The sequence below is a fragment of the Vidua macroura genome, chromosome 3, assembly GCF_024509145.1.
Source record: "Vidua macroura isolate BioBank_ID:100142 chromosome 3, ASM2450914v1, whole genome shotgun sequence".
NCBI classification, from domain to species: domain Eukaryota; kingdom Metazoa; phylum Chordata; class Aves; order Passeriformes; family Viduidae; genus Vidua; species Vidua macroura.
The window spans coordinates 70,990,450-71,003,142 of record NC_071573.1 but is presented as its reverse complement, the minus strand read 5'-3'; the positions used below and the strand labels follow the sequence as shown (position 1 = coordinate 71,003,142).

Here is a 12,693-nt window from a genome sequence, read left to right as displayed (position 1 = left end):
TGAGCCTAAATTTAGAAGCCTTTTTGCTTCCTGTGCTGCAAACATTCGGGATAAGCAAGAATCCAACTCGAAACCTTCAGCAAGGCTTCTTTCTTGTAGATCTTTGCAATAGCCTACAGCACTCAGTAGCAGAGATGTGGCATGAGATGTCAAAAGCACTTTCATCACGAGCTAATTTTGGCAGTTTCATTCTGTAAAAAGTACTGCTATGGTACTAGTACATCGTCTATCACTTCACCACATCTTGAAACTAGGCCACTGTGCAGCCAGACACAAGAGCTATGGAGCCCGGAAGGAAAAGAGATGAGAAACAGTGGGGTGTAGAGCCAGTTTCTTGAAACTTATATACATTTTATGTTAAGACTCTAATCGGAAAACAAGCCCCTTGTGCAAAAAGACGAGCTCACACCAGTAACCAGACTCCTTTCTGCTGCTCTTGGGCTGACTTTCAGTGATTCCTGTGTTGCTGGCCACACTGTGTGTGCAGCAGGCAGGGGAGGTGCCCGCTCTTGCAAGGCAGCCCAGAGCCAAGCGGCTGCTTTCTGCAATACAGTGCTATTTCTTAACCCGAATGTGGTTCCAGCCTTTGCTGGAAGGGTGCTTGTCTCTGGAGACAGCCAAGTGGATGGAGTCTCATATTTCCTGCGGGTTCCTCCGGGCTGGCTCGGGCTCAGCTGGGTTGGATGGGACGGGCAGGGTTGCCCTCTAGAGGGACGGCAGGGGGGACGCGGGTGTCCGGCTGGACTCGGAACTCCAGCGGTGTCAGGAGTCAGGCACTGACTCACCCAAATCGGTCAGATACTTAAATTCCAAGACAGCTTGGAATTCACCTTAAATTATTTAGGCATGTATTTGATATAAATAAACTTCAAAGAGACTGAATACATTAGGGGAAGGGGGAAAAAAAAGCAGGTTCCAAAATCTTCTGCCTTGAATTAAAAGGGTCTGAAAGACACCATTAAAAAATCGGTCCAAATAACTCATCTGATTTGCAGTAAAATGTGTTCTGCAATTCAAAATTTATAAAATGAAAATATTTAATGGCAAATAAAGCAACTCGATAACAAACTTTGCATACCTTCATGCTCTTCACAGCCAGTGCAGCTGAAAGGACATGTATGGACACATTGCACAGGAATATTTGGAAGCTCTGTTGGCCCACAGGCAACAATACTGAACAAGTACCATGCTGTGGGCAATATCCATACATTGCTGTAACCCGGGCAGAGATGAACAGTGGCAGACGTCTGAACTTTATTTATATTTTTAAACTTCCTGTGGCTGCAAGCAGTGTTGGAGGGTTCTGCCAGCAAAATACTACACTAGTTGGGAAACACTGGTTTAGAGTACCAGTTAATATAATCGCGCTTTTTTTTTTTTTTTTCTCCCAAGAAACAGAATTTTTACACGACACTCTGGGTTTTTTTTTTTAATTTTATAGCAACACTGCTTCTTGTTCTTAGATATAATGATAGATGCCACTGGAAACTTCAAAATTTTGTGTTTAGCTAGACTTCACAGAGATGGGCAAGATGTAATAGTGTTGCTTGCTGAATCAAGGATATCAAAATAGAGAATATATATAAATGGCATCTTTGGATTTTAAAAACAAGTCTGTTCATCTCCAAATGCATGTGGGTTGGAAATCTTAAGAGTTTAGCTCACAAATTTCAAAAAAAATGAACACTCATTATAAGAAAGCCCTTTTCTAGCCTGAAGTAGCACCAGAGTGTACTGGCAAGACAACAGATATGTAACACTTGAGCACCAAAGGAAGAAGAATTTTATATAAAAGCTTAAAATAAAAAAGAGATTGAAGCCGAAGTGGAAGAGTAGAACAGAAATGTAAAGGAGCTTCAAGAATAGAGTTACTCAACCCAGTGAGCAACCTAAATTCTCCTTCTGTGCTGCAGCAGTTTACTTAGACATCAGTTGCATCCATAACTGTTTAAAAAATGACAAATCTGAGCAACTTCACTCTTGGAAGCATAAGCCTCTTTTAATCTCTTGGCAATGAAATCGCAGTTCTCTTTACTCTATGTTAGTTCAGCCAAGAACTGTGCCATTGTGCGCTATTTCACAGCTTTGCATTTAAAAAGAAGTAATGCTCACTTAATGCACAGTCATCCTATTATTGACACCATAACTAACTCTGAACGATCAAACATTTATCCCATAAAGATCTGTTTGCCAAGTTCTGTTTTACATCCAGAAGAGGTAAATACAGCCTGGAAAGTTCTTTCTCCCAAAGATGTCCACATCTCCCAGTCAAGTGCAAACAGCACACTCTCCTTTGTGTGCTTAACACTCAGTTCCATATCTTGCCCATTATATGGAGAAAGAATATTTTGGACCAGTTGCATAGTCTCATACCTCACTTAGATATGTAAGTTCAAGTGCAGTGCTTGCAACAATATTAGAAAAAATCAATTGTGAAGCAATGTAGAAAACTAGGTTTCTTTGAGAACTCAGCTGGATGATTTAGGTTTTGTTATTATTATTAGTTTTATTTTATTTTGTCTGTAAACAACTGTTATTTTTAAATCAAAGAAGCGATATTCAGATTGTAGGAATCCTCTTTGTTTCAGGTCCCAAAACTGAAACAGCCTTTCTAGGTTTTTTGAGGTCCAGCTGCTTCTGTCATAGCCAACATCTTATACAGTCCTTTTCACAAAAAGTCACTGTCTTAGAAGCAGCTAGCGATTCTCCCTTCTCGGTCTTTATCCTCAACCTTGCTCTTTGGGTGGATAGGAATCTTCCCTTCTGAATTTACCTTAACTCTGGATCTCTGGCTCATGGCTACTCGATGCCCTAATCCACCCAGTTATAACCTATCTAGTATAACCTAGTATGCAGCCACACCCTACAGCAGTGCCTTTGAGAACAATCATGAATATAAAAGGTGAATGCATTTTATCCAACAGCAATTTCCCTTTGATATTGGTGAAAATTCAATCTGGACTGAATTTTTTAATAAAAACTGTAGGCATGGGGACCTGGGTTTACAATAAGAAAAAAAACCACCTGCTTGGTGGTTATTACTACAATAGAATGTGATTGAAAGCAATTACTTTTCATAAAAGTTTATGTAAGAAATACTTCTAATCATTAGTAATGTGACCACTTTTAGCAGCAGCAGTCATCTTCAAGAAATACTAGATGTTTAAACCCTGTTTATTTTTCTGCAAAGATATCTTAGTATATTCCATCTAAAAGCTGTGTATATTGCGTGTGGTCTTACATAACATGAACAGAGGTAGGGACATTCACAGTTTTTATACTTTGGATATAAATGAAATTGTTTGATTAAAAATAAATCTTACTAATACAGACATTTTTTCTGTAATGTTCTCCTGCTAAACCCATTTTTATGAAAATAATGATGCAAGCAACTAAGTGTAATTGTAGAAAATTATTGCTAGTGATTTGCATATGAAATACACACCTTTTACAGCCTCCAGTACCATTGTTCAATGAGCTTATAAATAGTACAGCTGAAATGCTGCAAACAGAAAACTGCTTTCGATGGGCACATGCTATGAATGAAGAAATGTTCAGACACAATGTGCAACTTGGAGAGCTTTCATCAAAACTAGCCAAGAGGGAAAAAAGCTTCATTTCCTAACCACGCTGTGTTTTGGATAAGCTGGTCACATAGAAAAACCATCACTGCAGAGAGTAAAGCTTTTTAAAATAAGGGTTAATATTTTTTTATGGGGGAAAAAAAAAAAAACGAATCTATTGGTACTTGTTGAGATTTTTCTAATGGCTTCTGCATAACATTTAATTTCTATAATTTGATACTTTAATAACTGCTAAGATTTGAACCTTGCAATTGAGGCCAATCATTTGCTATAGTCATTGAAGGCATAGAAAAGTCTAGTTTTAAGATATTGTCTTTGTTTCAAGTAAAATACATCCATGTACAATTTTAAAACTAAAAATGATGAGCATTGCTCTAATAATAAAGCAGAGTATTTTCAATCTTTGCTATTTGGGGCAAGGGGTGAAGGGAGGAAGACAAAGTGGAATAGGGTAAAGAAGGAAATGTCAAAGTGAGATTTTTTTTATAATGTTGCTGCAAAATTGCAGTTCTCCTACACAATATATCAAAATATGCCTCAAATAGAATTTAATAGAGAAATTTCTTAAAAACCAGATAAATCTGAGAACTGCTGTTTTAGTTATCAGTGGGACACCTGCCTGTCACTATTAGCCAAGAGGAATGTTCTTGTATGATGCGATCCCTCTTTTCTCCTGCAGACAGTCTTGCAATTTCACCCGTAGAACACTGCTTTCCAGGTTAGCACGTAAACCGTCTTGTTGCTCTTGCTATTTTGGAGAAAAAGGTTGTCTTTCCTCAAGAGAGGCACACTGACTAAAGTATTCTGCAAACAGGTGTGAATTCAAGGCAACTTCACGCACTGCAGAGAAGGAATCTCCTACACAGGGGGGAGCCCGAGCATTCTCCGGCTGCTGTCGGGGGGTTGGGAATACGGCAGCAACGCCGGGAGCTGCGGGCAGAGTCACGCACAAGTGCATGAAGGGCTGGACAAAGGTGACTGCAGGAGGCTTTGGTGTATCGATGTCAATTTGTTTGTCACTCTCTCCTCCCCTTCTCAACTCAGAGCAAGCTCTGTACTTTACCTTTTTGTTTATTTTAAAGGCATTTGCTATACGAATTTTAGCTTAATGGCCACCTCTTAGCTTTAGAAAACCAGGCTTAGTCTAAAAGAGAAACACGTGAATGCTAATTATGTAAATAATTAATGCAGTTTAGGGATTGGTTTCCGAAAGGTGGAACAAAAAAGGATAATTTAATTCAAAGACCTTCAGAACAGTTGACTTTCAGAACTGGAAATATTCTTTCCTTTGAACTGCTTTGAGAGACCGAAAAGCTTTAGCTCTTTATTTTTGGTAAGACACTGTGCAGGTAAAAGACTTTGAAGACTACAAAGAATAAAAAAAGTTTGATGCCTCACTCTTCTGTGAGATTGAAGTAGCTGACGAGAGTAGTGACAGCCAGTGCTCTGACCCAGAAGCCACTTTCTTGACAAATCTGCAGCATGGCACAATTGCCTGAGTTAGCCTTTTGTGCTGATGAAAATTCAAATACTGCTTGGAAGAAAAAGCCACGGGGAGATCTCACTGGCACGTGTACCCCTGAGAACACTGGCCTGGCATCCTTAGCACCGCTTGGGGCAAGAAGCACTCCCCAGCAGCTCCAGAGAATGCCTCCTTAATGTTTCCATTAAGCCAAAAAGAGCTTTTCAATCTTTTAGCAACTTCTGTCAAGTTCAACACTAAGTCAAATATGGGCCACGTGTGCATTCTTTCTTGCCAATAAGGCAAGGCACATGAGGGCTACATTGAGAGAAGCACAGCCAGCTGATCAGGTGTGCCAGGCCATCAAATCCATGCACTCAAATAAACCTGGTAACCCCTTTCCTTCCCTGGCCAGAGCCAGGGCCCCTCAATGCCTGGATGGTCTATTCATTACCTGATCCTTTTTCTGCCAACCAGAAGTTCCACACTGGGGTCAAAGGCAGTATCAGCCCTTCAGTGCTGCTGGGGAAGTGCTCAATAGCAACCAGAGTGCTAATTCTCCGGTATGGGCCCTTTTTGGCCACCAAATTCCTTGCAATTCACATACCCCAGCTTCCACATTTGAAGCATCCCACTGCCCCATGCTCTCCTCATGGTAATGCAGACAGAACCACAGGGTGGCACACAAATATGCACATGGTACCCTCTGAGCAGAAAACAGCTCCCTTGTCAGCCTAGATGGTGGCTGGTAGGGAGGAGGAGAACACACTTGGTCTTTGAATAGCTGGAACTGTTGGGAGTGTCTCCCCAGCTGAGGCACAGGTCTGCAGGGGTGGGTGGGAGAGAGATTCTCTTTGAATTGCTGCAGCAGACTGGCCAATCTACCCACAGCTGGGGCCTTGATGTCTGGCCAAGTCACAAGCACCAGGTGCTGGCATATGATGATTATGCTCCATACAAACTTCCATACAAACATGCAAACATGCTCCATACAAACATGCATCACAGGCACTGGATTTCATTTGGGTCTTTAGATGCCTGGTTGTTATCCAGGCTGCTGTAGATCACCTCCACCACTGCTAATTCCCTCTGAGACTGGATAATCACAGTGGTTGTCCACTTTTGCCTTAACAGTTTACATGACCTCTTCAAGGGGATACTTTACACTCAACACAAGCTGCCTCCAGAGGCTGCTGGTTTTTGCTCCTTTTCCAATCCTTTTGTTGATCCCCCATTCCCTTGTGAAGGATCCCAGCTGCTGGGCTTCCTTGCTCTCTAATTCCTGACTGTTGGCTCCAGTACCACAGCTGATAATTAGCTACCAGGCTGATGGCTATAATATTTATGTGTATCTTGCAGCTTACTCAGGGATAAGGAGTTGATGATTTCTGCCTTGTTCATGATTTCTATCAGTTTCCCCTCGTGTTCTTGTGACTGTTCTGCTGCACAACAGGCTGCCTCTCCAAATCCTCCTCCTGCTCCCAACTTGGCAAAGTTTTCTCCCTGACTGAGGCAATTTACTTCTGCCTCCATTGTTTCTTCTTGACTATAGGGGTAACTGATAGAGTTGAGAGGTGGGTGTCTGGCTTAGCCACGGTGGTTTCTGTGTGTCTTCAGACACAGACACCATCTCTGCCCTCTAAGGGTGCTGAAGAGTTCTTGGCAGGGTTAGGTCAGGTCCAGCACAGTGTGAGAAGTTGTGTCCCTTTAGCACAGCCAGGGCATCCTTTTCTCAAGTGTACTGTCACATCTTCAGGATCCTGCACTTGTTTGGCAGTCAGGTCCCACCCACACCATCAGAGGTAAAACTGTTCTAGATACCTTGCCACCCATGACCACACAACCTCAGGGCACACCCCTGTGTGATATTACTAAATACTCAGTTAATCCTACAAAAAGCTTGATACAGATTTGTGAGACACACTCACGTGAACATTCTGATTACCCAGGAGTGTTCAAAATACTGAAGAGTCATTTTTACAAGGTGGAAAGCAACCCTGCAGGAGGCGAAGGGGAAGGTGCTATTGTTTCCTCCACAAACTGTCTCTCAGAGGAGAGAAAACGTGTAATTGTTAATTATCTCCACGAGATGGTTCCCGATGTACTGGGACAGCAGCAACGCACCAAATTAGGCTCAGGGCCAGTGCTTTCATCATAGTTCTCCAAGGGAAAACACAACCAAAGTGCTACACAGCACAGCAAACTGCAAAACACAAACCCAGCCTTCAACAAGCTCTCAAATCGTCGTGTTTACTCCTGAGCAAGACAGGGAGTGGGTAAGGGAACAAATAAACTTGAATCAAGGGTAAGTAAGTCAACGTCATGGCCAGCAATACCTAAACAGGCATAAAGGGTTCCCTCCAGCACACTCTGGTAAAACATCTAATTATCTTGAGCCCTAAGTGTCCCATCCTGGGTATCAAAAATAATTGTGTTGGATGGCAGCTAAGCACCTCAGAGCTGCTCAATGAGTGTCCCCCACCATGGGATGTACTGTGGGTTTTTAGTTCTGTACAGACAAAGGATGGATACAGTCCCTCCTAGAGGTGCTTTCTGGGCTGAGATGAAGCACATCTGGGGTGGGACAGGCCCAACCAAGTTCAATGTGGTACATCCCACCCTCTGTGCCCAGCACAGAGGAACAGGGAGCAGCAATCCTCTCTATCCAGCTGAGGCAGTGTGGGGCCAGAGGCAGGCAAACAAGGGTTTTTTGCATGACTTGCTGTCATGACTTTACTAAAAGTAAATGCAGAATCACTCAAAGAGTGTTTACAAGCAGATGAGGGAGATCTGAAGAGTATAAAGGTAGTCTACTGAGGTGCCTTATGATTAAATCCTATTTCCCCCTGGTATTTGCTGGTGCTTCAGCTGAGCGAGCATGAGTGGGGGCAAGGAGACTCAGATCAGAAGAGCTTTTTACTGAACAACTTCTGTTCCTGGAACAATTTGAGGCTACAATCCTAAAGGTCAAAAATATTGTGGGAAACTGAAATTGATGCCACCAATAAAAGACACAATTTTAGTAGATTCTTCTAAAAATCCCTAACCATTAACAGAGAAGTGTCTCCACACTCTACCCCAGAAAAGAGCAAGTGAGAAACTTTGTGGGTTGAGTTAAAGACATTTTAATAGATAAAAGGGGAAAAAATGAAAACAAAACCATGAAAAACAAGCAAGGAAAAAACAATCACTATCAGTTGATTGACAGTCCCCAAGCAACAGACCCCTGGAACATCCCCCCTCCCCATCCCCAGTTTTTTTTGCTGAGCATGATCTTATACAGCACAGACTATCTTTGAGGTCAGCTGTCCCAGCTGTGCCCCCTCCTGCCCCTTGCCCACAACCAACCCCTCACTGGGTGTCAGAGTGAGGAGCAGAGAAAGCCTTGGTACCTTGCAAGCACTGCTGAGCACAGTGGGTGTGCCACGCTGTTTTAGTTACACATCCAAAACATGGGGCTGGACAGGATACTACAAAGAAAATTAGCGCCATCACAAGTGGGATGCAGTAGATCAAGATAACTTTTTTTATTTCAATTTGGTTTAAAAAGCAGCTGGGACCTCGTCCTGTATTTTGTGCATTTGTGGAATGGTGCAGCAATTCCATAGTGGTGATAAGTTCAGAGGAGCAGCCACCAGGAATGTCTGGTTGAGTAGCTGGGTGACTGAAGTAAATGGTGCGAATGCCTTCCTCAGACCACAGGCCTCCCTCTCCCTGACCTGCTTTAGAGGAAGGTGAGAACAAGGAACCAAGGAGACAAAAATAAGACCATGACCAGACCAGCCCTAAGGCTGTTATTGCTCAGAAACCGTATGAGGTGTGAGGAGTACATTAGTACACAGCAATGACTAATTCACCTGGAGTCTGACAGACTGGTACAATACTTTGCTTGTAGTTTACCTGGACGAAACAAGACAACAAAGAATTTCTGAAGAATTACAGGCAAAGACCTAAAATATAAGATTACTTGATAATATTGATAACGGACAATTCACATTGTTTGGTATTTTTTAAAATTAAGGTTGAATTATTTAAGAGCAATCAGAACATTCTGGTGATAAAAATAATTTTAAAAAGTAATTAATTTTTGGTGATTACCCTTTATTGGTAACAAGTACAAATAAAAATTTGTACTTGCATGAAAAAATAAGTGAGGTGTACATAGTTCTGCAGTATGTTTGGTATTTCTTTAGCACAGCTGAGGTGTGCTTCCCAAGCTTTCTGCAGCCCTAAATCATTATGAACCAATTAACATAGATGTAAGACAAAGAAAAGATGATGAATAGCTCTTACTTCATGTAATATGTAAATACAAGAGCCAAAGAAAGCTGAAATGTAACTCTGGTTGAACTTAGGTAGTTCTTTCAAGCACGTTTTTTATTAGAACTTCAGGGAACTTAATGGGTAACTGCCTGGAATAAACCACACTTCTCAGTGCTTCTGTCTTCAGCCTTCCTGCTGCAATAACAAAAGTAACTCAGAGAGAAGTTCCAGAGTCTTGGGAAGAGAGAAAATGCCAGGGCAGGAAAGCCAGAAAGTGCAAGTAAGAAGGGCTCTGGTGTTGAAGCCATTCTCCAGAGCAAAGTGAGTCCTGAGTTCTGGATGCTGCTCCTAAACAAAGATTGTAATTCAAGGTTGCTTCTTATACATAAAATATCATGGTATAATGTGGGCAGAATGTACACAGAATATTATGTACATTACACAGGATGTATTTTCAGTATATTTTTAGAGGATAGAGTTTTTATTTATATTTTGCATTTGGTGGAATGCAACACGCTGATCTATGACAAACAAGCTGTGCGACGGGGAGGGAGTGCAGGGGGAAAAGGAGGGAGGAGAAAATTTAACAGAAATAACTCCACTTAGTGTTTGAGTGAGGGATGTAATGAAATCTGTTTGCTGTGCTAGCTGTCTCCAGATTGGGCTGTAATTACACCACAGAAGGAAGAAAGGTAGCTGAGTCTCAATCTAGATCATTTATGTAAACTCAGCCTTCTTGTCAACGGCATTCTCAGATTGCACGAGTGCAAACCACAAAAATCATCTCCTATGAACAAAACAGAGACGGTCTCAAATTGCAGGCTTCTGATACACCTTATAAGCCATCTGTAATTGGACTTGAAAATCCAACACGCTGAGGTTCAAAACTTCCCCAGTATTTTCTGCATTTTATTCAGTGCAGTGACTACTCACGGAGGAGCATTCCTGCTTCCTTTTTGCCAAAGGCTTATGTCTAGCCTTACAAATTAACATTTATTTGGCTTAAATTAACACAAGTGTCACAACATAGGAAATTCTTTTGTGTAAGACTCTGTTGAAACAAACTGCTGGATTTGAGGGAGGGATATTCCCTCCCCCAAAAGAGTTGGAAAAACCTCATTCTTTGACCCAGAGCAACATTTTACATAGGCACAGTATAAACTCCAGGCACTCAGTTCCCTTAACAGAGCCAAATTAATATTTGATTAAATATTTTAAAGCTCCTACTAACCATGCTTGACACATTTTCTCAGCAAGTTTCTCAAATAAAGAACTCATTAGGCACAGGGTAATTTTACATTTGAATACATAAAAAGAGTGTGAGGAGACATAACTGTGTGCAGACAGAGAGGGATTTCCCCCCATTCATCCCCGAACTGCCCTTCCCCTTGGATCAGGGTATGTTAATTCCTGGCTTCGGCAGCTCACTCTCTGGGCAGGTTTGAGCGGGTTTCTCGTGACACCTGGATCTTCACGCCCTTCCATCCCTCCCTCCCTCTATCCCTCCCTCTGGCAGGAAAACCACCGGCCTCCACCCTGGCGCCGTCCCCGCTGGTGCCCAATCAATACCGACTTATTTCCTGTCCATTTGCTGAGGTCACGGAAACGGGACTCATTAATTATTTCTACCGGTGCAGCCTCAAGTGCGCTTCTGGCACGACAAGCGAAAACCGTCTGTGACCTTTTTTCTTTCCTCTCCCGAATTTTGCTGGTGCTGGCGGCAGCGAGCGCGCGTTCCTCTGCCGGGATGGGATGAGGTGATCAGAGGTGTGAGGTGGCACTGGTGTCCCCGCCCGGCTGCTTCCACCTGTGGAGGGAGAGATGCTCCTCCCGGAGCAGCAGGTCAGGGAAACCTGGTCACGGCGTAGACGATGTTGGCCAAGGCGTCCCTGGCCTCCGAGGGAGGGAATCGCTCCAGGGCTGCCAGAGCTCTGTTTCCGTGGCAGCGGCAGAGGTCGATGGCAGAAGTCACACCTTTGCCAGCCTTGATCGCTTCCTGCAGCTGTTGGAAAACACAGGCACATCGGTGTGGGGAGTATTTCAGCCGTGCACAATTATCTCTGGGAGCACAGGGCTTCTACCGCCTCTTCCCGAGGTAAAGGCAAAGCCAAAGCCATCAGACAAAGCCCTTAAATCCTCTCAGCTGCTCTGTTTAGCCCCCCACGAAGCAGCAGCGAAACTGTGTGTAATGGAAACTACATTACACACTTACTTCATCACCTGAAAGATGCTGGCTCTCCAAAGGGCACACTTAAACTAAAAAAATAAAACCAAATTTTTAAATATCTGAACATTTCATACCTCAGCCACTGCCTGAGAGCTTTTGTTCAGAACTAGCAAACCAGCCATTTGCTCACACTCCTGTTTTCTGCAGTGAAAACCTGCATTTTATGAATACCCATTCCATCCCCTGCTTTCAGAAACCATCATAGGATGACACAGGTGGAACAACTGTATTTTTAAATAGGGTTCCTATTTATAGACCATGTGATTATATTGGTCATAGTGGACAAAAGCAAATTTTGTCAGTAAAATGTGGTAAACTATCATACTGAACTCATGCAAACTCCATCTTATCAATAAGGCTAGGGAATTTGACAAAGGCTTGGTGATACACCATATGAGAAAGAAAATACTTTCATGGAATAACTGACATTTCATAGCAAGTTGCTGGAAAGATTTGGCACCTAAAAACTTGAGTAAATGATGGGTTAAATTTCCTATAAAATACTACATACAAAATTGACAAAATAAAGCATGTTATTTTAACCACACCTGAACTTAGCAGAACTCTAAACAGCTTCTATTAAGGGCTTTTTTATTTTTAATTAGTATTTTTTAACAGCACCATGAGACTGTCATGAAACACTATTACATTTTTTACTCTAAAATAATAAAAAATACAGGTGTTTCCAGACCAACTCCAGCCTGATGCCTCATCCAAGAGCCTGGGAACAAAGGCCAGGTGGATCTTTGGGATTTGATTTCTCCAGAAGCATTACAGCATTTCATGATCTTTAACATGCCCTACACAGCTTTCAGGTATCGACAGTAACAAACTATACAGGGTTTCCCAAGTCATGTTTTTCATCGATACACAGCTCAGTGCCCAAATTATTTAAAACATACATCAGTATTATTTAAAAAATACATCATCTTACCTATCTGGTTTAAATAATATATACACACATATCTTAAAAAAAAAAAATCCTAGATGTGACCAAATTGTAAGTCACCGACTTTCTATACATACTTGCATTCATACAGAATGAATGATGCTTCTTATCTGAAAGTGGATTCATTATCTGTATTTAAAGATGAAATTAGCTGAAAGCATATTACAGCACTTGAGTGTTCAAGTCCCAGTTCATAAAAATTTTATTC

General features: G+C 42.0%; 1 protein-coding gene across 3 annotated transcripts in view; it reads right to left on the bottom strand.

The window, feature by feature from the left end:
* Nucleotides 1-8,549: 8,549 nt before the first annotated feature.
* Nucleotides 8,550-12,693, bottom strand: part of PDSS2 (decaprenyl diphosphate synthase subunit 2) — a 118,072-nt gene continuing 113,928 nt past the window's right edge. For all 3 annotated transcript variants that reach the window (XM_053974354.1, XM_053974355.1, XM_053974356.1), the window contains one exon: nucleotides 8,550-11,311. In XM_053974354.1, coding sequence (XP_053830329.1) covers nucleotides 11,153-11,311 — 159 coding nt within the window. In that variant the 3' untranslated portion in view covers nucleotides 8,550-11,152. The remainder of the gene's footprint in view (nucleotides 11,312-12,693) is intronic.